The 23,643-nt window shown below is 53.4% G+C and overlaps 4 protein-coding genes and 1 non-coding gene across 5 annotated transcripts; 3 read left to right on the top strand and 2 right to left on the bottom strand.

Moving 5' to 3' along the window:
- Positions 1-1,401: 1,401 nt before the first annotated feature.
- N0V96_004113 (uncharacterized protein) lies at positions 1,402-3,931 on the top strand (the record flags this gene model as incomplete). The annotated part of the gene is made up of 7 exons (XM_053188179.1): positions 1,402-1,745; positions 1,817-1,982; positions 2,035-2,165; positions 2,228-2,431; positions 2,493-2,850; positions 2,902-3,745; positions 3,801-3,931. 7 exons carry the CDS (start codon positions 1,402-1,404, stop codon positions 3,929-3,931), a joined length of 2,178 nt encoding a protein of 725 aa, XP_053054141.1.
- Positions 3,932-7,916: 3,985 nt separating this feature from the next.
- On the top strand, positions 7,917-8,966 carry SHE3 (mother-specific HO expression; the record flags this gene model as incomplete). Its single annotated transcript, XM_053188178.2, has 1 exon — positions 7,917-8,966. The coding sequence occupies one exon, from the start codon at positions 7,917-7,919 to the stop codon at positions 8,964-8,966; it is 1,050 nt and encodes a 349-aa protein (XP_053054140.1).
- Positions 8,967-10,092: 1,126 nt separating this feature from the next.
- Positions 10,093-11,216, bottom strand: N0V96_004111 (uncharacterized protein; the record flags this gene model as incomplete). The annotated part of the gene is made up of 2 exons (XM_053188177.2): positions 10,093-10,916; positions 11,006-11,216. 2 exons carry the CDS (start codon positions 11,214-11,216, stop codon positions 10,093-10,095), a joined length of 1,035 nt encoding a protein of 344 aa, XP_053054139.2.
- Positions 11,217-13,168: 1,952 nt separating this feature from the next.
- On the top strand, positions 13,169-13,251 carry N0V96_004110. The gene has a single exon. It is a non-coding gene; the product is annotated as a tRNA-Arg (tRNA).
- Positions 13,252-15,439: 2,188 nt separating this feature from the next.
- On the bottom strand, positions 15,440-19,079 carry N0V96_004109 (uncharacterized protein; the record flags this gene model as incomplete). The annotated part of the gene is made up of 4 exons (XM_053188176.2): positions 15,440-16,013; positions 16,167-16,520; positions 17,789-18,143; positions 18,203-19,079. 4 exons carry the CDS (start codon positions 19,077-19,079, stop codon positions 15,440-15,442), a joined length of 2,160 nt encoding a protein of 719 aa, XP_053054138.2.
- Between the last annotated feature and the right edge of the window lie 4,564 nt (positions 19,080-23,643).

The following is a 23,643-nucleotide window of genomic DNA, read 5'->3' as shown; positions in this document are numbered from 1 at the left end:
TGAGACTCGGTAAACGAGGGTTCGTGAGGTTGGTTCAAACCCTTGGGGAAGGGGGAGGGGTGGTCGATCGTGGGTTTGCGCCACGGGTTTGGGAAATTCGATGTTCGGTTCGGGGCCCTTGTCGCAAACGCCGTGGTTCGAACTTCTAGAGGAAATTCCAATAGGCGCGTCCGGACCGGCATTGATTGCCTCGACGCTGATTGGTATCGATAAGACGGAGAAAGTGCGGCAGAACCGATAGTGACGTAGAGACTTGCGCGATAAGCTTAGGTGGGCAGGGGTTTCTCTGGGAGCGGCTCTCTAGGCTGGGTTTGGGGGAAACAGACACTCCGTCGCCGCCTTTGCAGGAGAGAAAAGACATCTTCACGGGCACTCAAAGTAAGGTACCTGACCCGGTTGAAGAAGAGGTACATTTCGCAACCCTGAGATCTTCACGTTCTTCTCGAAACTATGTTATTCAACAGCAACACGCATGCTGCAATAGTGTGTTATGTTAACATGCAATTATATCAGACAGAAAGAAAAGACCAAACTGCCCCCTTTGGAAGCACAGAGGCTTAGACTCACGGTACCTGAGTATGGGAAGCTGGTTTTGAAGCTACATCTTTCTCGTAGCTTTTGGGCCCTGCGACCTCAAGCTCAAAGCTCCAACTGGTATCTAGGTTATCCAGGTGCATTAAAAACATCCTTGATCATTACATCACGGCAGGCGTTTCCGATTTTTAATCACGAAGGCCGATTCTCCATCATTCAATTGATAACGCACCATTCGGTGGAAAGGCCTTTTGAGTCTGAGCAAGTGTTACTGGACCCAGCATCCGTGATAGAAGTGACTGAAAGGTAAGGTACCTTACCATGCGTGCCTTCCATGCCCGATGAGGCTCCACGGCTCCCTGAAGGCTCTAGGGCAGCCGATGCGCTAACCCAAAACAACCAGGAGCCGTCGACACGCCCCGTCATAACCCGCGTCGCTTGTCACGCAGGTCCCTCAACGTCGGCAGGTGCTTGCTGCCTCTTCTTGCACCCGCAGGAAATACATCAGATTCTTGGAGCAAGGCAAACAGAGGAATCGCATCGACGGGTAGCCGATACGAATCGCCGGGAAATTTCCTCATCGCACATCTCGCTTTCGCCATCCATCTCGACGAATTACACGACTCTTGACGATTGCGACTGTGTGTTTATCGGCGCGTTGGAGAATGGTGATCTGGAAAAGCTTGAGCTCTCCATATTTCGACAAGTCGCGACAGCTGCTGCCCTCGTGATACCCAAGTTGTCTTCCAACCTGCCCGAGATTCGATATCCGACAACACTTTTACGTTTCATCGACTTTCAAATTATTCCTGTACCTGCCTAAAATCATTCAGACTCCAAGCGTCTTCGCCATCGCTTGCTGCAATCATGGCGGCTCCCTCCCCGCAGGTGTCTGTGAGCGACCAAATTCGCCAACTAAACGACGCCAGGAAGCTCGTCCTTGGCGACGTGAAGTACTACCCGACGGTTGTCAAAAGCATTCTACCAATCGTCGGTCCCACGGCGGGTGTCGAACTGCGCAGATGGGGCGCCGACTTCCTCGCCGAGGCCTTCGCGACGCCAGCCCTCCCCGGAAGCGAGAAGGAGACGATGCAGCTGTTTGTGCTGGACACTCTGCAGACGATGGTCGAGACCCCCAATGAGGATGCCCACGTCCTGCGAAGCGCTATTCAGACGGCAGCCAGCATCTATCCCTTTGCGCTGCGATGGATGTACGTGCGCATTTACTTTATCGGCATGCTCTGGCTGCGTTGCGTGCATCGGAGGCTAATTGGATCGGTAGCATCAACAACTCGTACGACACATTTACATGGGAACGAATGGTCGCGATAAAGCAGAGGATTCTTCGGATTTGGGACGATGCCGAATCCACGGTGCGGATATGCTGTATCAAGTTTGCCCAGCGAGTTGTTCTAGCACAATCGGCGGCTAACCCCGCCGAACCGAGGGTACGATGAACCCAACAGTATGTGTTGGTGTTGTTACTGACATGAGGATTAGCGTGGCGATTCTCTCGACATATCACTCGACAAGATTCCTCCAAACCACCAGACGTTGGATGCTAGGACGCTCGACGCCGAAGGAGCTGGTTTACTGGACAGGATACTGAGCGTACTGCAGGAGAACAGCAGGTGAGGATTGCAAGCGAGTAGGAGAGGTCTGACGTTAGCTAACCACAGCACCATGATGATAGTGATGTGTTGCTCGTTGATGCCACTTTGAACTGCCTGTCCATTTTGATCCGCAGTCGCCCGGGCACTGCCAACAGAATTCTCAATGCCGTTCTCAACTTCAACCCGTTGAAGCTTGCCAACTCGCCAATGACCCCTAGAACTCGTGTAATGGTCAAGTCCATGGAGAAGACTACTCGAATGCTCTTGATACATCTAGCTAAACGGTATATCCTTAGTCCCATGTGTAGCATTCTGTTGCTTTTATCGCTAACCATTGTAACGAAGCGATCCTCACAATCCCATGGCGTCACGAATTCAACAGCACGTGGAGAGAATGATGCGTACGAGACACGAAATCTTTGATGAATCCGGCCGGAAACGTGCCCTCGAGGCACAGCAGCAGCAGCAAGAGGGAATAGAAGCCAAGCGCCAACGGATGGCGCCTCAAATTGCGACGACACCGCAGATACAAATTACGCCACTGCCGCCAGGCCCTCACAGCCTAGGCGACGTCTTTACTCTTACTGGAAGCGAGGGACTGAAAGCGTTTGACGTGGGCACACTGCCCACAGCTTTGGCTGCCAAGATCAGCATCACCACGCTTCTCCGGACAGACGCCCAACTGCTCGCAAAAGCTGTCGAGGTAGGTCTGAGTCGATATATGCAGGGCGCGACCTTTGCTAACTTTTCGTAGGGTATCCGTGGACGACTCAACGTGCTGGCCGCCCAACCTCCACCACAAATTGATCCTGAAACCGCTCCTCTTGGCGTAGAAGAGGACGACGATGAATACGAGCCAGATTTCTACGCCGCGGAGGATAATGAGCAGATTCTCAACAAGCTCGACAGTGACCCTGTGACCAAACCAGATGACGGTGATCTTGGTTTGAGGACGTTTAGACTACCACCTCCACCAGCACTTACGCCTGAGTTGGCACTCAGTGCGGGCCAAGGCTCTGTAATGTCGCTTTTCCAGTTCGTCAAGACGCTAGAGGACCCTGCGAAAAAGTCAAAGTCTGGCATCAACCGATTGGCTGCTAGCACTAACGACCGAGAATCTTGGATCGCCATTATTACGCGCTTGGCCAGCCGTTCGTCGGCCGGCTTGGAGGGCGGTATCAAAGACGAGACCACTGGCCGTCTAGCTCTCGGCGACAGTATTCGGGAGTCCTTATATACCTACGTGCTTGAAGACTTCCGCCGCCGCATCGACGTTGCCATCACATGGCTACATGAAGAATGGTACAATGATCAGTTGCAGAAGAAGCAGGATGGAGGTCATCCTCTGCACTACGAGAAATGGGCTCTCAAGTTGATTGACGGCTTCTCTCAATACCTCAATGCCCAAGATAAGGTCATTACTCGGTTTTTGGGTGAGATACCCGAGCTTAGCCCTGCCATCTTATCACGCGTCAAGTTGATGTGTCGAGATCCGTTGGTTGTGCCTCTGGCGTTGACGAGTCTGTTGTACTTGGTTATGATGCGGCCGCCGGCGAAAGACTTGGCTCTGGATACGGTGCAAGATATATGGACAGAGTGTATGTGCTGCCCTTTCTTTACGCGTGTTATGGATGATACTAATTTTGTATACAGACGAGGACGCGCGACCTTTGGCGGCGAAATACTTGGTCAAGTTCCGGCCGACCTGGTTGGAATCGGCCAAGGCAGCCGCAGAGGCCGGAACAGCACCAGCGACGAACAACACGACGGCTATCACAACATAGAATGACCGTGATCAAGGCCGGTCTCATGCGACTACATAATTCGCGGTGACTGTCCTGCGACGGCATTGAAAGCGGATGGTTTCGCGAGGATAGATGATTTGATAGTCGCGGAAACCCAAATGAATACCCAAGGAAAAACTGGAGCGAAGCGGACAGAAATTGGTCTTCAGGGCTCTCTGACTTGGAAGAGAGGGAGAGAAAGCAAGGAGGGCATTTAAAGAGACAGAGGAGAAGCCACGGAAGCAAATCGGCTTGGGCATGGCATGGCATGGCATGGGTCTGGCGTTCGATCGGAGCTTCGAAACCATGGAAAGTGTACGGATAAACTGTATACATGTAAAATCAAGGGCGTCAAAATCCCGAAAAGCAAAGTCCGTTAAACCAGTTGATGTTTTCTTGAGATGGCGACAACTGAATGCTCTTCTCTTGATCTTGCCATTCATACACGAATAATCAGTGCAAGCTGGCTGGCCTAGCCTTCCCCGTCCCCCTCCTGGCAAACAATCACAAGTATACCTAGCACTGAATAAGAAAATGTCCAAAAAAAACATACAACACCAGGTATTCGCTGATCGTCACCGACTCAACTACTAATCTGGCCCTCATCAGCTTGTCTATGGGAGAGCGGACGGGATCCCGAATTCTCTGATGGGTGTGGTCGTATGTGCTTATGTCGGAAAGGTGATTCCATTATATACTGTAGGATGAGGCGTGTTCTGAAGCCATACGCATACGACACTTTGACAGGCTGCATGTAGGACGGGTGGGAACGCTTGCAGGCGACGGGGCTAGAGCTGGCGAAGCTCTCGGACACAGAGTGACGGATTCTCCGGGGGAGGGATGGAAGGAAGGAGGGGCATGGACGGCCTCGGTCCCTCCGGTCTGACGTTAACGTCGGCCGGTCTAAGGTTTACGAGGGAAAGCTTTGGTATGGGAGCACGAGGGGTTGGAGATGTTTTGCCCGGTGTCGGTCCGGTTTGGTTGAGCTTGGCGCAGTGTGTCATTTTCGTGATGTTGAAGGGTAAGTAGACCAAGGAAAGAAACAGATACTGTTAAACAGTTCTGGGAAGAGGGAAGAGAGAGGGGAGAGAAGTTGAAGCTTTGTCGTATCACGAGCTTTGAGGTACGATTAGCAGCTTCATTGTTACAACCTAGGTAGAATCTTCGTAGGTCCTCGAGCGTGCCTACTGTTTCGGACAACGATGTCGAAGTGAAGTTGAGTTGAGTAGTAAGCATGTGTGTGTGTGTGTGTGTGTGTGTGTGTGTGGTCGTTCTCGCATGTACGCTGCCGTCAGAAAGCCAATTGCCCCGAGGTGCGTACTAATTATAAAGATGGCGAATTGTGGATGGAGGCCGAACACCCGACGAAGCCCTCTTGTTGAGTTGAGATGGTGTCTCTCGTATTCCTTGTGTTCTTCCCGCTGTGGGTTCGAGTATGTCTTTCAGGCCAAGTGTGGGAGGGAGGCAGTTTCAAGATGGGATGAGAGTGATGGGAGGATGATAGAGTTGATAAGCCTTGCGTGTAAGTAATGGGTTCCTTGAATGGCGGGAAAGGGGGACCCTCCAGAAATGATCGGTCCAGGGGAGAGGGGAGAGGGAAGAGGGGAGAGAAGGGGACGGAATCGTGTACATGGACTTTGAAGCTCTCGGGGCTCAATCACTGCTGACTGGGATAGGGGTGTCTTTCTACTTTGACGAGGTGGAAGTGACAGTGAGATGCGGCTCAGATCTGCGCTGGGATTAGAGAGCTTTCAAGCTGGGGACGGGATGAGACGGATGTTGGTAACGAAGGGGTGAAGCATGGGTTATTGGCAACTGGGCGTGTATCTTGAAGGTCTTGAATTTTGTTCTTTGAGATTGGTCTTGATATTAGGGAACAGAAGGAAGACAGAGTGTCTGCTAGGTAGAGTTTGTTCAAGGAAGCTGGCGCATTACATACACAATGCGATTACCCAGGCTCATAGTCCAGGTGTGCGGTGTTTCGTGTGGCCATGTAAGGCTGCTTAAAAGGAAAGGGGGGCCTATTCCCAGAATGAGCGTCAAAGGGAAAATTAATGTTATGCGCATTTGTGTCATGGACATGTCGCTTTTCGCTTTACCACGCGCGCCGTTGCCCCTTACCTGATGACTTAAGGGGGCTACTAGTTCACGTACATAAGTAAGTAGACATAAGGTATCCAAAGGCACATAAAAAGAGAGCAACACAATAGGGGGGCCGTGCATGAGCCATCCCCATGCAACCTTTTCCTGCGGAGGCTGAGTGACGCAGCAGCCGGGTTGCTGGGGAACAGGGTGCTCTCCTGCTTTTTAGTGGGGGGTTTGACTGGTTAGTCAGGGCGGATGAGTGGTCACGTCAAGGTTGTCATGTCGGTCTGCCGGTGGCCCCCGTTTGCTGTGATTTGTTCGCTGCCCGGTGTGTTGTGCGTTGTACCTCGATACGGTGTGTTCTGCTTTGCCTTATGGTTGCATATTGTCAGTGTTGATGTTTTGTTCATGTGCCTGGCTAAGTAAGGCAAGGAAGTTATTTGATATTGTGTTGTATCAAAGACGGACGAAGAAAAGAAAAGCAAAGCAAAGCAGTGAGCAAGACACAGCGGGTCCTCTTGGCCGAATTGATCATTTGTGTAAGGTACCGAAGTACGCAGCAGCAATTACTTAATGCACCCGACCCTAGGAATTTACCAAATGCTCGCTCTGATCTGCCTTATGCTTGTCTCGGCCGCCGTTCTTGCCTAGTCTTCATCTGGGCTTTTCCCTTCTCGCTCGACCCTCCTTTCCCACCTCCTGTCAGAGGAAGATTGTCCACTATCTGACTGACGTAGGACCAAGTAATACCATACCTTTCCTACGGAATAAGGTACCTGGCCTTACGGATAGCTCTGGATCCAATCCAGCCTTTTTGTCATTCAAGGCCGAGATTCCCGTCCCATCTTTTTGCCGTATTTTCTGCCTCTCTCTCTCCTCCTTGCATTGCCCTCGCCGCATGGGCTTCCTGTGCTTCTTCCCAGTTGTAATTGACCACCACATCCACCACGCTTGACCCGGACATCCGCCCATTCCAGCCAGGCAGTGCGTGTGTCTGTCTCTCGTTCACGGATATTGAGTTCAGTCTCTTCTTCCCCCCAAGAAACCCACCGAACCCGCGCATCCAATCCCACGTCAGCCGCCGGTCCGACATCAGACGGACCGCCGTTTTCGACTGCAACCAAAATCAACCAACGCCCAATCCAAAAAAGACGAACGCGCGCGCCCCCAACTTTCTGCTGCAACCACCCACCACGCCATACCACCACCACCACCACCACATTGCCCCAAACCACGCCAGCACTAAACACTAAACAATCTGCGAACTACCAGCCTGTCGACCAGCCTACCTGGACCACCGCCGCCAACAACCCCGAGACGACGAAGACTGAAATAACATGAGCCAGAGACATGCCTAGTAGACTTCAAAAGCCCAATAAACACGACAAACAACGACTCCCATCCAACCCTCCCCAGGTACCCGTACCCGGCTTTGATATTCCTCCACAAGACTTTGCTCTCGGTAAGGATCCCCGTCCTTGTGCACTCTTTGCTTGAAACCTCGCACCGATCCACAATCCGCCCACTCAACGCCCTCTTCTGCCTCTAGCCTCTCCCGACGACGACTTAAACTCTTCAGGAGTTTGGCACTGGCGCTATACCGCTCCGCTGCCGTTCCTGGAAGTCACGGAAGGGTGACCGTCTTGCTGACCTTGAACCTCCTCAAGACCTCGACAACTCTACCTCAACAACCTCTACCAAAACGTCTTCTTCTCCGACAACGACCACGACGACGCCCTCGCTAAATGGTCCCTCGAGCAGTCAACGTACACTCGCTCCTCCCACCACCACCACCTCCTACTTCTCTCGTAACGTACGCAACAGTAGCTTGAACACGCGCATCGACGGAAACCACCAGTCGACGCCGAGCCCTTCTCCATCTCCCCGAGGCGCCCCTAAGATGGTCCAGACCATCCGAACAGTACCCAGCTTCGAAGCCGCGAGCGACACGAGCTCCGACGCACCCTCACACACTTCCGCATTCTCCAGTTCCGTAAACAGCAACGCCAGCGCAGTCAGCATGGCATCGAATCACCAAGAAAGAACGCCAGGCGTCAAATTAAAACACGACTGGCCTCACGCTGGCAACGACAACACCATCAAATTAGACTCGGCAAGGAGGGAAGAGACGCCGCCCGTCGACGATGAAAACGCTGCCCCCGTGCCCGAAGGGCAAGGCCCGGGCTGGGACTCGACCATTGGCAAGGCGGGTCTGGGAAAGACGGGACGGGTCATCAACAAGCTCGTCAGCGACAACGAAGCATTGAAGCGTGACATCCAGATCGAACGGTTACGAGCCGAAGAGGCGAAGCAGGCCGCGAAACTGGTAGAGGACAAGATGGAGCGCATCATCAGCGACTACGAGAGCCGCCTCCTCGAAGCGAGCGTCACCAAGACGCTCCTCAGCCGCAAGGAGCGCCAGGTCGAAACCCTCCACGCCAACGTGGAACTAGAAAAGAAGCGCACGGCGGACGCCAAAGAAAAAGAGCTCCTGTGGCGCGACGAGATGGAAAAGATGCGCGCCAGCACGACGAAGCAGGTCGAGGACGCAAACACCCACGCCGCGCTCATGGAGGGCCGGTACAACGCCATCAGCTCGCATTGGAAGGACCAGGGCGACGAGGTGCAGCGCGCGCATCTGAAGCTCCGGTCCGAGATTGCGGGCGTCGTCGAGGAGCGGCGGCGCGACGACGAAAAGATTGCGGCGCTACGGGACCTGTGCGATCAGCAGGACGGCAACATCAAGGAGCTGAGGCGGCAAAAGGAGGAGATCCAGAACAAGTTTGACGAGTACAAGGCGCAACAGGAGTTCTTGCTCAAGGATATCAAGGCCGGCGTCGCCGGGCGGGATGCCGAGCAGGAGAGGTTACTCGAGGAGACGAGGTCGACGTTGGCGAAGCTGAAGTGGGCACTCAACGTGAAAGAAAACGTCAAGGATCTGCTGCAATGATTTGCTGCCGTTGCGTCTAGCTCGAATAACAGAAGGAGTCCACTGGAGCTATTCCATACCTTGCCAACGGCGTCTCGCCACCACGATCCGACCTCGCCGACCCAATCATGCAGGATAGCGTACCACACCCGGCAAGCCAACACTACAGCCATAACCTTTACTACCAAACCCCCCCGACAGGCACCTTCGCCAGCCGTTTCGCTCCACTCGAACATCTCGGCAATATACACGCGTAGGCGCGAGACGACACAAATAACCATGTGCCACGACAAACCACACGGTCAAGAAGAAACCCGTGCCTGGTGAAACATACGAGGACTCATCGAGAGAGGGAAACGTCCTGAGCCTCGAGGCTTGAATTTGGATTTTTCTCTGTCCTTCTCCTCTCTTTTGACTATTCACTTCTCCGCGACCGACCACAGTCGAAACATTACGTACCCAAATCAAGAATCAATGGTAAAGCCATGGTCCCAAAGTACCTGGCTGAATCAAGAAAGGCGGTTTTCTGGATACAGAAGTTGGGCTTCTCACTACGATTTTTTTTGGTTTCCTCGAGCATAACCTATGGAAAAGGGGGCGGAATCCAACGCTCAGGTGAGGGGCATTTGAAAGGGGAAACCTAGCGACCAGTCCTAACGCCTCGACTTTTTTTTTCGTTCGAGAGAGAACAATGGCAAATCAAAAGACCAAGATGCGAAACTAGGGAATCTGGGAGTTTTCGGCGTTGAAGCTACGGCATGGGGGAATTCGGGCCGCATTCGTGAGGATCTGGGAAGACGCTTAGTCTTGCGCTTCCTCTTCTTCCGGTTGATGTCTATAAACCGCTCTTCCCCCCTTTTTGGGGCGAGCCAGCCATGAGTCTTGATAAGATATCGGGCCAGAAAGAGAAAAAGATAATAGACTTTTTTTTTGTTTTGATATTCCGTGTTTCCCAGTGACATCCGATCTTTCTCCAGACGGGTAAGCAATGTTCTCACGCTGAGGAAAAGGGCAGGCAAATGGAAACGACCCGTCCTTGCAATACTACCCATCTTGTAGTTCGATGTACATTCACATCTGACTTCATACACGCTGTCGACCACCTTCATCGTTTGTTCTTATCTTTTCTTTTTGCCAAGTTTCCCGCCTACGAGAAGAGCTTCATCATCCCATCAACATCAACATTCCCACCACTAACAACAAGCCCCAGATCCCATCCGTCCGCACCAGCCTCCCGCTCCACCATGCCCCGAAACTCCTCATTGAACAGCGCGACGGCCAACGGCACCGCCGCGCTCGGCTCGACCCAGATCTTCAGCCTCTCCAGGAGGAGCCGCGTCGCCGCGAGGATCTCCTCCTCGGTGACGGCGTACATCCCGCTCACCAGGCCCCGGTCGTAGATCAGGCTCCACGGCGTGGCGCTGACGGTGCCCGCGAGACCGTCCGCCACCCCATCGGGGGTCTTTGTTGTATGGGCGGTGATCCTCGCGCCCGAGTAGAATCCCCGACGCCCGTCGTCGGCGCCCTCGAACTCGGGCTCCGCGCCAAAGACTTTAATGCCGGTGCCCTCGCAGCTGAGGGCTGTGCCGGAGAGGAGACCGCCACCGCTGCAGGGGGCGATGATGGCGTCGAGACCTTTTTCTCCTCCTCCTCCTTCTCTTCCCTCTCCGATGGAGTTCTGCTGCTGCTGCTGCTGCTCCAAGACTTGCTCCTGGAACTCGAGTCCCGCAGTCGCTTGACCGAGGATGACGTCCGGGTGATCGTGAGGCGGCACGAGCCTGGCGCCCGTCTCGGCGACGATTTTGGCCGCGACGGCCTCGCGGCCGGAGAAGCCCGGCCCCGAGAGGACGACGGTGGCGCCGTAGCCTTTCGTCGCAGCGATCTTGTTCGGTCGTGTCGTGGTGGGCATGACGATGCGAGACGTGATGCCGTCTTCTTGGGCCGCTAGGGCGAGAGCTTGGGCGTGGTTACCTGTAAAGATGTGTGAATCCAATCGATCAGTAAAAAAAAGCAGGAGAGTAAGAGAGTGGAAAACCAAGGGGAAGTGGGGGATTCTTCACCTGCGCTGTACCCTACGACACCCTTCTCCTTGCCGCCGCTCTCGAGCCATCCGGGCTCTTGTTGAAGCCTCTTTATGGCGTGGAAGGCCCCGCGGGCTTTGAAGGCGCCGGTGCGTTGCATGTTCTCGCATTTGAACCAGAGTCGGAGGATGGGTCGAGCGGGTGTACGGCCGCTGCCGATCGCTGCGGGGTCTCTTGGTGTTGAAGCCATTCGGCTCAGTGTTTTGTTCGTCAGTACCGGAGTCAGATGGATGTGTGACCTGATCAGTTGGCGGGCCTGGATGACCGAGTCCCTGGTCAGGGGAGGGCAGATTGAGAGGCTGGCCATGACTTGTGACAGTGGGCTGAGATGGAGTGTAATCCTTTGACAATTGGATGATGTAAGTGTTGATTTGGCTTCTAGTATGGGCTTGAGTCTGACTTCAAATGGTATCAAGATGTACGAGGTTTGAGCAGCAGTGCTATTTGAGTGATAAGTTCATCAAAGTGATCGCGGCTGTTGGGACTACAAGATGGCAAAATGCCAGCAACTATTATACTATGCTTCAATTCAAAGTCATCTAGCGGTGCTTCGGGTAAGAGACCCGGCGCCAATCGTGGTGTTGACGTCTTGGTTGGAGGTGGGACTCTCGGCAAGGCTTACAACGGCGCCGAAGTTGCACTCGGCAACTTGACCATGCCTCCGAGTTCGAGAGACTTGGGCTTCAAATGAGATGACTCGTTCGATTGGGAGAATCAGCGAGCAGTCTAATATCATATACAAGAAGTTATGGCTCAGCTTTAGTATCGGGTCTTGCTCCCGAGGCTATAAACTCTCCTTGATCAACCATGTTGAGCACTGCAGAACCGGGCTATTTCATAGCCAACAATTTTCCAAGCATTTTCAGGAAGTGCTTTGAGCCCGTCTATTTTGGCTTGGTACTACTACTGACGGCCGGCAGGTACTTGTAGAGGTATACTATGCTGTGATTGACATTTTCCATTGTAATGGGCGCGAATAATTATTCTTACGGTTATGTTAAGCGATTTTGACGATCGCGATTAAAGATTGTCATAGTCGTAAGTAATACGATCTTGAATAAATAGATGGGCATAAATGACTAGGTACAGTACGACCGTGAAGGTGGTTAGTTACGTGAGCGCTTGTCGGCTGGTGGGTGTAGAATATAGTTAGAATAGCCAAACCGCACAGTCAAAGCAGCCGTACTAAATACTTTCTATTCGTGTCATTGTTCAATAAACTACCTTTGAAGCCGGTATGCAGTTGCGTCCATCTGAAGACATGGTCGGAAACTTTGCAAGCCAACCTCTCAAGCGATGTTGTCTCCATGTACAGAGGAAAACTAACAAGAGCAATTTTACCCCTACACAACGTTTGGAAGACTTTAGGAAGCGTGTTAGGAATGCTAATGGAGGGAGGTGCAGACATTGTGATCGTCACTATCCGTCCTCGTCGACACGTTCTCCCAGCAAAACGTGAAGAAGAGGGGGGGGCTTTATTACTAGGTAGGAGGCACAAGTAGCATGGCTTTGGTAGGGGCTAATGAGGCGAGGCAGGGTCCTCTCCGACACGAAGCAGGTATGCCGCGAGTACATTATAAAGGAAAAAGGGACGCGTGAAAATGTTGACCATCCTAAAGCTGACGCATTGGCAGTAATTTCCCGGGATCAGCTTGATCTTGGTCAAGCAAGTATCATGAACATAAATCATGTCAAGAACTCTGAAAGATGATGGTCCCTCATCTTCAAGGACGAGCAATCCAAACGACACGCCTTCCACAGGAATGATGATTTCAGCTCAGAAAAGCGCGATATGCTTTTCGATATTCCAAAATCCGGGCGACAATGCGATGGGGGTTTCTTTCTTCCATTCTCCGCAGCCTAGACAGAAAGATCCTCCCATTCCCCGTAAATAGAAGCTTGACCATGTTCGAGAAGGAAAGTGACATGAACTGTTTCACTCCAATAAATATGATAACTAGAGTGACAATTGAGTATCCGTAGACAACTCCGACGTTGTTTCGCCAGAAAAGGTAATGCGTCAGTGGAGGTAAGCTCCATCCAACATCACGAATCTCAAAGATTTCTGTTTCACCCTTTCATAGTCCAGTTTCCGGTTCGGAATCAGCAAGCAAGCAAGCTCGAGATCCCTCACAGGATATCGGCCGGTTGGCCCAATGGCAAGGCGTCTGACTACGATTCAATCAGTTATCAGGAGATTCTGGGTTCGACCCCCAGGCTGGTCAAATTCTTTTGCGCTTGCATGCAGATTTTTTCTCTCTCAACTGGATTCTTTTTTTTGGCGCCGGTGCGTTGGTGAAAACACATGTCGGTGTGGGCTGGCCGGGCCTCTGACCAACCAGAATCATCTGTCGCGACGAATTTGGAAGAAATTCTCAAAGGTGTGTTTGATTTTTTTTTGTTGGAGAAAGGTTTAGATCGTTTGGGCCGGGGAGGGGGGTATGGGGCTAGGCGGGTTCTACACCGTTTTCTCACCGACGTCAAAAAGGTATATCGACCTATTGGCCTACGGAGCTTACATGGGATGGGGCCGAGGCGACCCAAGAGCTTCGCGCGTTTGTAGCGTGTCGCGATCAAAAGTTTCTCTAGGATACGTGTATTCGTGACGGCTACAGAATATAGACTACCAGGAGGTATTCGCTACATTTCAACGGCGATGCCGTGATGCTGTCTGATCACGCCCCCCTTTTCCCTATTTGAGAACCTTTCTAGAAGGGGGCGGACGGACCTGCCAAGCTATCAAGGAGAAACATTGCGGGGAGAGAAGAAGGGTGGTAAAGGTCCCAGGGCCTAGGAGAAGGGGTGGGGAAAAGGGGTGGGAGTGAACGTGCGAAAAAAAAAGACTGAAAGCCAAGGGTAAATGACGAGGGAATGTCAGGAACGACGGGTACGGAGTATCAATCAGTAGGATCGTGAGTCCGTGACAACGTACAAGGAAGGTGGGTGCGGGTATTCCGTTGTCATTTATTCTTCTGTGAAATTCTCGCGAGAAAAGGGACTGACTCGGTCGGGAGTGGGATCCAGAACCGGGGCCGGGGGCCCGGGGGCTGGGAGTGTGTGTGTGTGTGTGTGTGTGTGTTTGCTTTCCCTTGCGGGACTCGCGGCCGGAGGAAGCAGAAAGATCATCATCCTTCTCAGAACCTGACCTTCAGGAGCGGGAGACCGGGGCAAAGAGGGGGTGGAAAGGTCGGTCCGTAGGGCGGGCCATGTGTTGCGAGAATGGCTAAATAGATTATTCATATTCGCCTTGACCGATGGCGATCCAGGAACACAGAGTAAAGAACCAAGGAGACAAGAAAGCTTTGGCCAGCTCCGTTGTCCGTCATCGCCCATCAGAGAAAGTTTTCTCCTTTTGGGGGGGCCCCGTGTAAACTCATGCCGATTAAAAGACAGGGGCCCATGAGTGATGGATTGATGGATCATTGTGGACAGAGGTCATCGAAGAGAAGCATGTCGAAAGCGAGCAAGGTCATGGCTACGAAATACGAGTCTCCCTACTTTTAAACAGGCAGAAAAAAAAGGAAAGGAAAAAAAACGGAGACTTATTTTTTCTCTCTCTCTCTCTCTTTTGGCCGGGTCCCGGGATCCAACATATCTCAGGAGTCCCTCACTGACACCGAGCTACCCGTTTGATCCATAGCCGGCCGGTCCTCATGGACATGAGAATGCTCCGGGCCCCCGATAATAGGGTCGGTGCTTTTTCCCCTCTCCCCTTCGCTCGCTTCCTGTTTCTGCCCGGGCTCCCATGCCGAACGTTTCCGTCGGTTCTTCGTCCCGATATCCCGTGCTGCCCGTACGGAGTAGACAGCCTTGCTGAGGTGGAATGGACAAAGGCGATTAGATAGTGAGCTCATACTCGGTCATGAGAAATCACAATCACTCTGGAGACAGCACAAGGTAGTAAATGTCAGTTGAAAGCGAAGCAAACACGTAGGTTTGGAACAAGTCATAATTGAAGTAGAGATATTACATTTTTTATATACATGAAGATATGCCATGTATGCCCAAGATAAGCCCATGCTAAGCGCAGGCCTTCTTTCTAGAGTTCGTATGATACAAATGCCCTTGTTCGGCTTTCAAGTTATTCGTCGTTGCGTAAGGAGATGTGTCCCATCTTTTCTCCAAACACTTTTTTTGTCCCCCCTTTCCGCCCGAGATCTCTTTTACTCCTCCAGGCAGGCCCAGGACGCATTCTCTTCAATGATGCCTGACGCTTTTTCCCGCTAGGGAAAACCCCACAAAAAAGTAGAATAAAAAACAACACATCAGAAGATCTCGTACAAAAGGCCATCGAAAGGCCTTCTTCAGCCACCGGAACAAAAAGTCTTCGACGCCTGCTTGAACTCACAAGAAAGCTCGATTCCTTTTATTCTTTTTGCCAGCCGACGCAAACCTCACATCTGGAAAGGAAATTTAGGCATTCCAGTTGTTCTGCTGCTCGCCAGCCTCGGGCTTCGTCTCCTTCTGCGCCTCCTCGGCCTGGGCGTGCTCGCTCTCGACGCGCTCCTCAACCTCCTTCGATGAGTCTCTGTCGCTGCGGCGACGAGGGGTGGAACCGGGGGCGTAACCGGTAGCCAGCTTGCGACCGTGAATCTCAGTCTGGTTGAGGACCTCCATGGCCGCCGTCGCCGCCTCGACGGAGTGGAAGTCGGCGTGGGCGAAACCGCGCGGCCAGCCCGTCGCGCGGTCCACGGCGACGCGGACGTCCTTGACGCCCTCGAGGTTGGCAAAGAGGTCGTTCATGTCCTTGTCCGATGCCTCGAAAGAGATGTTGCCGACGTAGACGGTCGCTGTGGGAGGGCCGTCGTAGACGCTCTTTCTGGTCGCTCTGTTGTCGTTGCCTCTTCCGCCCCTTTCCCTGGCGGGCCCTCTTGCGTTTGCGTCGCGAGACTTGGCTACGATGCGGCGGCCGTGCCAGAAGGTTCCGTCGACGTTCTCGGCAGCCTCTTTCACAGACTCAGGGGTCTTGAAGTAGACAAAGCAGTAGCTGAAAGAGAGAAGATCCATAGGTTAGCCCCTGATCGACTGAGAGAAGGTACTCTACCCATTCTTGCAGAACGGGAGCCAGAACCATCAAGAAGGGATAAAGAAGATACGAAGCCGGAAGCTGCGTCAGGGGATCTAGGGTATTGAGACATACCTCTTCTTAGGAGGCATCGAAACGCCGACAACCTCGCCGTACTTGGAGAAAGCTTCGCTCAGCTCCTCGGGCTTAACATCGAAAGAGTAGTTTTGGACAAAGAGGACGTTGTCGCTGGGCTCTTGTCTCCGGCCCCTCTGCTCGGTACGGCGGAAGCCTCCCTCAACCTCGCCATCTTCACGGAACGCAATGGAGCGGGAGAATGCTCTCGGCGCCGCGACGGAGAAGGATCTGGCGGCGGCGGCAGCGTTCAGGGCACGCAGAGCAAACGAAACGGTCTGCGACTTGGGCGCAGCGGCAGCGGTGACCGAGCTGGTGAAGGCGGCGCGAGTGGCCGTGCGACGGATGGACTGCCTGGCGTAGGGGAAAGTTTTCAATTAGCTTTCTTCGATCATGGGATCGTTGCAAAAGGCAACATTGCCGGAACACTCTGAAGCAGATGACTTACATATTGAAGTGATGTGATGGGAGAATAGTAGACGGATTGATGGATTGAGAGGGAGAGACGAAAAGGGTGAAGGGCGAGATGATGTGATGTACAGATTGAGATTTCTACGGGCGAACAAGAAATTTTGGGATGACCGTGTCGAGGGTCGCGGCGATAAGATACGCTAGCCTTGTTTTGATCTAGCGTATTTCGGCCCAGTATCCACTCGGAGTCCAGCCATGGACATGGAATGGAACCTTGCCCAAGCGGCGCATCAAGCCTCGATGTAAACGCACGTCAAGCTCAACTGTTCGTCTTCTTTATTCATTCACATAATAAGTCGGCCCAAGTTTATGATATTGCAATAGAACTGATATTCGCAGTTATCTCTCATCCCGCCTGGGAGGAGATTATGATTGGTAGCGTCCATAGCCACTCGCTTCCAGGGAGAGGCCTAAAGCTCGTCTCTGGGAGAACAAATCCAAACGCTGGTTTCCCTTCGGTATCCCCCCGCCTGACCAAATAGGAGGAGGATGATCCATAATCTCCATCAGTCATTGAACCTGCCACAGAGTTTCCCTATATAATTTTTTTCTTCCAGGAGTACAGCAATGGACCACATAGCATGCACCCTAGATGCCCGCATCGCCGTCCCATTGACCAACGTGTAGGTATATACACCAGGCTCTCCGTACCGTTTCCGCCTCGGCCTTCTTGAGCCTTGCCCACCCACCCCTAAAACAGATGAAACATAGGACGCCGTCTTACTTTTTTTATCTACTGACCAAGGACGAGGGTATAATGTCGTCCCCCGGTATCAGTAACGAACTGGAGGAGCCGATCTCAACGGAACCTGTGAGCCAGTAGCACACTCAGGTATCGATACATTCGACACGAAAAGAAATAAACAAACAGCCCGCCAAACGGCATTGTGGAGCATGACGCATTCCGGCAGAGGCACAGAACTGTAATAGAACACGCAGACCTGCGTGCGAGGCCGCGAACATGTGGTTGGGTATAGGTAGGTTGATCTTGCAGGCTCTTTGCCCACGGGGTCGCTGCATGCGCGGCTTGTTGACCCACGAGTGTGTGCCGCGGCGAGTGCCTGTGGCATGCTGCTTCGCATGATATGGTCATATACATGATGACGGTTGAGTCTTCTTTGCCTCTTCAGACTTTGATACGGACTCAGTACCTCTCGGGGCGATAGCCGTTAACTCGGGGAGCCTCGTATTGGACGCCCGTCATTGAGTCAGGTCCGTTGGGCATGTTGCCGTTCAGCCCTCGAATTGGCGGCAACTCACGGCGGGCCGCGTACGGATCTGCCTGATACCCTACCGCTTGAGGGGGAGGAACTTGAGACTGAGGCGGCGCCTGGCCTGTGGGGGACTGTTGTAGCCTCGTGTTGTGCAACTCATTCTGAAGACGCTGAATGTCTACGCGCAGGTTGTGGTTGTCCTGTCGGAGTCCGTCGTTTTCCTGGGCCAACGTTGTGTTTTGCGACTGCACCATGCGCATGACGTCTGCCATTCGTTGGTGCTCGGAAATAGCTGTTGTAGATCAGCGTCTGCACAAAGATAAAAAGATGATACGGTTGCATGTGACTAACCTTTGGTGAGAATTTCCCACTTGGATGCTTTGGAACCTCGCTCCTGTGGCATCAAGTCACGAAGTTGGTCGAATAGTTCCTTCATCTCTGTCCTTCTCTTGCGTTCCGCCAACTTGTGACTCTTACGCAGCTCGGGCGTGCGGCTGTAGGGTTGGGAGCCCGTCCGCGAAGCTGCGTCGTCGTCGCGCAAATCCCCAATTTGCTTGTGTTGCAGCGAGTGGTGATGGACCGGAGGGAAATCGGAAGAGGTGCTTGATAGACGGTTGTTGAAGTCGGCGGGCTCGTCCAACCGTCTTTGGCCAGGCGGTAGTCTTGATTCTGTGGTGAATTGGCTGCTAGCTATGGACTCGGCGATACTACTACGTCTTGAGTCCAAGTATTGCTCGTGGTGGCTGATTCGTTGTATCTCTTCCTCCGGGAAAGCCCATGCCTGACCCTTGGTGGGTTCCGCAGCTCGGGCAATGTTGCTCGTCGCGGGGCCTGTGATGGCCGGTGCGGTCCGGATGATCTTTGGGTGCTCGGGGTTTCTGTCGCTGCTGGGCTGGTATCCGTTGGAGATACGGTGTACAGAAAGATTGTCCAACCCGGGGCGAGGGTTGCGCTGCTGGTTGAGAGTGTTCTGAATCGAAGTAGTCGACTGGTTGTGGCTAGCATATGGCGAGTTCCCGCCCAATCTCATGTCGTGAAAACCCTGATTTATCCGGCTGTCTACACTCTCTCTTCGGGATCCAGGGCCCATGATGTCGTGCACCACTCCAGAATCCAGGGATGTCGGGCGCTCGAATCGACGCGGATCAGCACTGCCGGGAGTTGTTGGCGACACCATGGCGGCGACGCTCATGTTGCTCTGCCCAGGCGACACCAGCTGAGGGATCATGTTAGCCGTGACAGGCGAAGGTGTCTTGTCTGCCAGCGAAGATTGATAGCCCGACCCCGTGGGGCTGAGGGCATGGTGCACCACGCCTGATGCCGCAGAGTTATCTATGGGGAGAAAATGCGTTAGTTGCGCCCCCTCCAACGCGAGCGTTTCTTTCTTTTGTGTTCAACGTACGCTTGCTTGAGGCATCTGTACTCGAATAATAAGCCGAGTCGCGGTTTTCGTCTGGGTTCAGTACTCCTGCTAATCCCGCAGGAAGCTTCTGTGAAGCTGGTCGTTGTCCGTCCATGTTGTATTTCGACGATTATCTATGGGCAAGGCCTGGTCGATGGCAATCACGTATGGTGGCAAGTGAAGCGAGAATAGTAGTCGTCGTGGTATATTGGATCGAATTCGGTGGTCGCAATGGAGGTGAAGTTAAGTAGTGGCCAGAGCGAGGCGAAGCGAAGCGAGGCACAGGCACAGGCAGGTGATGAAGGAGGCAGAGCCCAGTGTATAGCGAAAACGTGGCGAACAATTAGATTGTCCGGGATCGAGTTGCGCTGGACATGCGAAAGCAGCAGCCTCTCTGTAGGCGTCTGAAAGCGCAGGCTGCTTGAAGGGTGAGATTGTTTGGATAACGAACGAAAGGCGTTGGTGAGAGGGGGGAAAAGGGCGCGATGAGGGTGGGATGGAGAAGGTTGAATAAGAACGAGGCCGAGGAGCAAGGAGAGGTCTAGTAAACTCGAAGGTCGGCCAGCGTACGGTAGGTAGGTAGAGAGAGGCAGAGGCGAGTGGAGGAGAAAGACGGCTCGAAGCAGGCAGTTTCAAGATTGGGAGAACGGGAGCTGGGGGTGGAGGATAAGATGGAATTGAGCAGGCGGGCGGGAGCGCTAGGTAGGTGGTAGGGTGGGTGGGTGACTTGTTGACCTGAGCAGACGAGCAGGAGGAGACTCAACCCGGATGAAAGAAGCTGGGATCCAGACTGCAAGAAAAAAAAGAGACGTAGCGACAGGCGGCGGCCTTGGAACCGGGGTGGGAGGAGAGGAGGAGAAGAGAGGATGCACAGGACAGGACAGGACAGGACAGGATAGGACAAGCCCGGGACAGGGCAAGACAAGACAGGGTTTCTGGGTACAGGGATGGGGGGGAGTGAAGCTAAATCAAAGTCTCTCGCTCCTCTTTCTGCCTGTCTGTCTCTCTGTCTCTGTTTCTGTGTGTACAGACACTGTCTCCCGTTTCCTTCTCTCTCTCTCTCTCTCTTTCTCTCTATCTTCTCCCCTCAAGCTCTCTCCCTCGCTCGCTCTCTCTTCACCCCGGTCCTTTTTTCTGTCAGTCCTTCACATCCATAGTGACTTGGACGAAGTGCTGCTGCTGCTGCTGGACAGAGAGCGAACGGCACTACTTGAACTTGGCTACTGCCATCTACCCAGTAAGGTACCTAAGCATACACAAAGCGCGGTGCATTGTACAGTACAGAGTACCGTTCAGATAGCTACCTGTATGTCCCTGTGTCTGTATTTCTGCCCAGCAGCGGCAAAAAACCACACATGAGCACCCCTCTTCTCTCCGCCAAGGAGGAAATAATAGACAGCGGAATAAAAGACAGAAAAAGGTGGGTAGGTAATGAATCATTTGCGGCTTGCCCCGGCGCCCATATGGCTCTGACATTGTTATCATGAAAGCCGCCATCGTCTCCAACCTCTCGTCGAGTCTCAATTGTAGAATCGTTGCTGCTGCGTACCTTACGATAGGTACGAATAGGTACTTACTCCTGCATCTTTGCCTTCATTTTCTACATCTGTGGCCTGCCCGCCCTGAAAATAAGGTATGCCGACGTATTGTAGCGCTACTCTGCGCGGGCAGAGCCACCTGGAATAAGGTGCAAGTAACCCGATCGAGTGCATGTACCCATGCCTTGTGCGGCGTGCCAGTCGATTTCGCTGGGCTGCTACCCAGATAGCTCACGCCTCCGAGGTCGACCCAGAGCATCGCATGGGGGGGGGGGGTCTAGCATCCGTGTTGAGGCAGATGAGAAAAATACTTTGCCATCAGGTAGTCAAGACTCTCTTGTCTCTGAGCGTGCCTGGGGGGTGTCACCCCATCTACCTCTCTGCCATAACCATGTCGGGCGGCGCCATCGCGGACGACGTGGCGGCACAGCCGAACCCTGCTCGGGGGTTTTTGGGCACGCATGGGCGCTGTTCACGTTTCTTATTTCCCGGACTCGGCGGTAGCGAGTACTTGGGATGTTTGTCCAGCCCCAAGAGATTTATCCCTGTCCTTGCACCGACATGGTAAGCCATATGGCCTTGCCAATGTATCCATACACGCGCCGCACGCCGCACGCCCTCGTGGATGTGCCATACCATGCTGGGAAGCTCGAGGGGAGGACGTCTCCGATGGAAGTGGGGTCGCGGTCCTCACATGCATCGAGCATCCGTTTGTCGTGTGGCATCCTGGAGAAGGTTTTTGCTAACAGCTCTATGTGGTGTGCGTGTGCGTATGCATCCGCGTACGTTTGTCGTCCAAGTGTAAGTAGCTGGACAAAAGCGCCCCCCCGTCTGTTCAACTGTTCGACGGTTTAGTGGACTCTGGGGCAGCATACAGGGCTCCGTGTCCGTACCTTACTCTGCCTCTTTCAATTTGTGCCCTGCAATTTCAGAGTCTTGTGTTGCTGCTCGCCGTCATGAAGATCTTTGGCCGTGGCATTCTTCTCCCTTTAAGCACGCTCAAAGCGGACTACAGAGGTGCTCATCGTGAGGATTAATGCTGCATTGAGTATGAATGCAGCAGGATGACAGCGCCAGCCGCAATGACCATATCTTCAATGTGCGTATCCGTACTTGAGCGTGTGACCTTATCGGTAGATCGTTAAAATGACGATGGTGCTCTGAAGAAACAACAGTGCCAGGGCTGCACCATGCCGTCGATACCATGCCTAGCCAGATCAGGCCGGTATGTTGGTCAGGCCAGGTCGTCCCAAAGACGGGTCTCGGGCAGCGCAAAATAGGTATGCGCAGGAAAGGAGTGCCCAACAGCAAAAGGAATGGAGAATGATGGCGGATCTGATGACGGGCCCGCTGTTTTCATGTTTCGTCTCACAATGATCGAGACCAAATGCCACCCAGTTCGGGGCTTGCGAACTGGCGGGGGCAGAAGAAACCTGAGAGGCTCGGCGGGCCTTGTCTGCGTGACTGCAAAAAAAGGCCCATCAGGAAAGAAAGAACAAAAAAGTGAACGAGGCCGGACCGATCGTATTGGCATTCCAACAGTAAGCATCAAACGCCATCACCGTCATCTAGGCCTCGCTCTTGGGCTTCGGACTCGGAATCCGGTCCGGTCACTGTACCAGACTGCAATGTCGGGGTTACTCGCAGCCATGCCATGATCGCCAGTACCAGGACAGGTACCTGTAGGCCGTGCCGTGTCGTACCGTCGTCGAAGAACCTTGGCAACCCGGTTGAGGAACTTGGGATGCCATTCTAGGCACAGCGGTCAAGGGGCCGGCCGAGAATTCCAGCGGTATCAACAATGACCGAGGCCTGATGCTGCCCTATATGTGACGACTTTAACTTGACATGGTGTCAATTTTCGGTCGAGTGGTTCTTTGCAGCAATGTGTAATAACTGAGGAGCTGCTGCGGTCCATATGTTTGCTTGTCCTTGGTGCCTGAGCCGCTTATGAAATGCAGGTATGTATACATGGGCACAATGGGCTGCTAATGACAGTAGTGCGTTGCGCTCCGTCATGGTATTGGTGCAATGGTCATCCCGTGCAGGCATGCGTGTCTAGCAGTTGATATGCTGAATGCCGACTTCATCGTGAATTACGGATACAGGCAGCACCGACGCCGATGGGGTTTAAAAAATCTGATGCCTAGGGTCCCCTCATCGCCAAACCCCTATCCTGACTGAAAGGGATTTGGGTTGGGTAGTCGTAGGAGAACAGGGCCACCAGCCAACAGGACTTGCCCCGGTCCCGGGGACGAGACGGAAGAGGATGGCGTTTCTTATCATCCCGGCTGGACGGCGGTCAGAGTGGCAGGGCCAGCGTCGAATCTAAAGACGGTCCAGTGGCCAGGCCAGGGTATCATTCCTCAAAACTCAAGCCTCAAGTTGATAGCCGTACGCAGGACTCCGTTGCATGTCTCTAAAGGAAGAGAGAACAGCAGTGAACGGACTGCCCTTTGGTGATAGGCATGGTAGGGCAGGTGGTGGTGAAGGTGGGCACCATCAGCAGGGCTCGACATGGCATGGCTCCCGCGTGCGGAGCTGGCAGCGGCCATAGCATATCCAAACGGGCCTTGCTGCTTGAGGTGGTTGCTTGCCGTGCTTGCCTCGTGCGTACCGGGCTGGGAACAAGCTGGGAGCGGCACCGTTTGCGACGGGCGATGGGCGATGGGCGATGCGGGATGTGCACGTCCATTCGTGGATGACGGATCCATCCCGCCATGTCAATATTCCAGGCGACTGGGTTCAAGCCGATCGGTCCCATGTGCATTCCATGCGGTACAGCGCCTGCGAGGATGCCGTACCACCACCGACAAAGGTTCCCGACCTAGGACTAGTCAGCCAAGCGCGGT

The sequence above is a fragment of the Colletotrichum fioriniae genome (assembly GCF_027942845.1).
Source record: "Colletotrichum fioriniae strain IMI 355084 chromosome Unknown scaffold_4, whole genome shotgun sequence".
Classification (NCBI taxonomy): Eukaryota; Fungi; Ascomycota; class Sordariomycetes; order Glomerellales; family Glomerellaceae; genus Colletotrichum; species Colletotrichum fioriniae.
The sequence above is the reverse complement of the archived record's forward strand: the minus strand, read 5'-3'. Positions and strand labels throughout refer to the sequence as shown.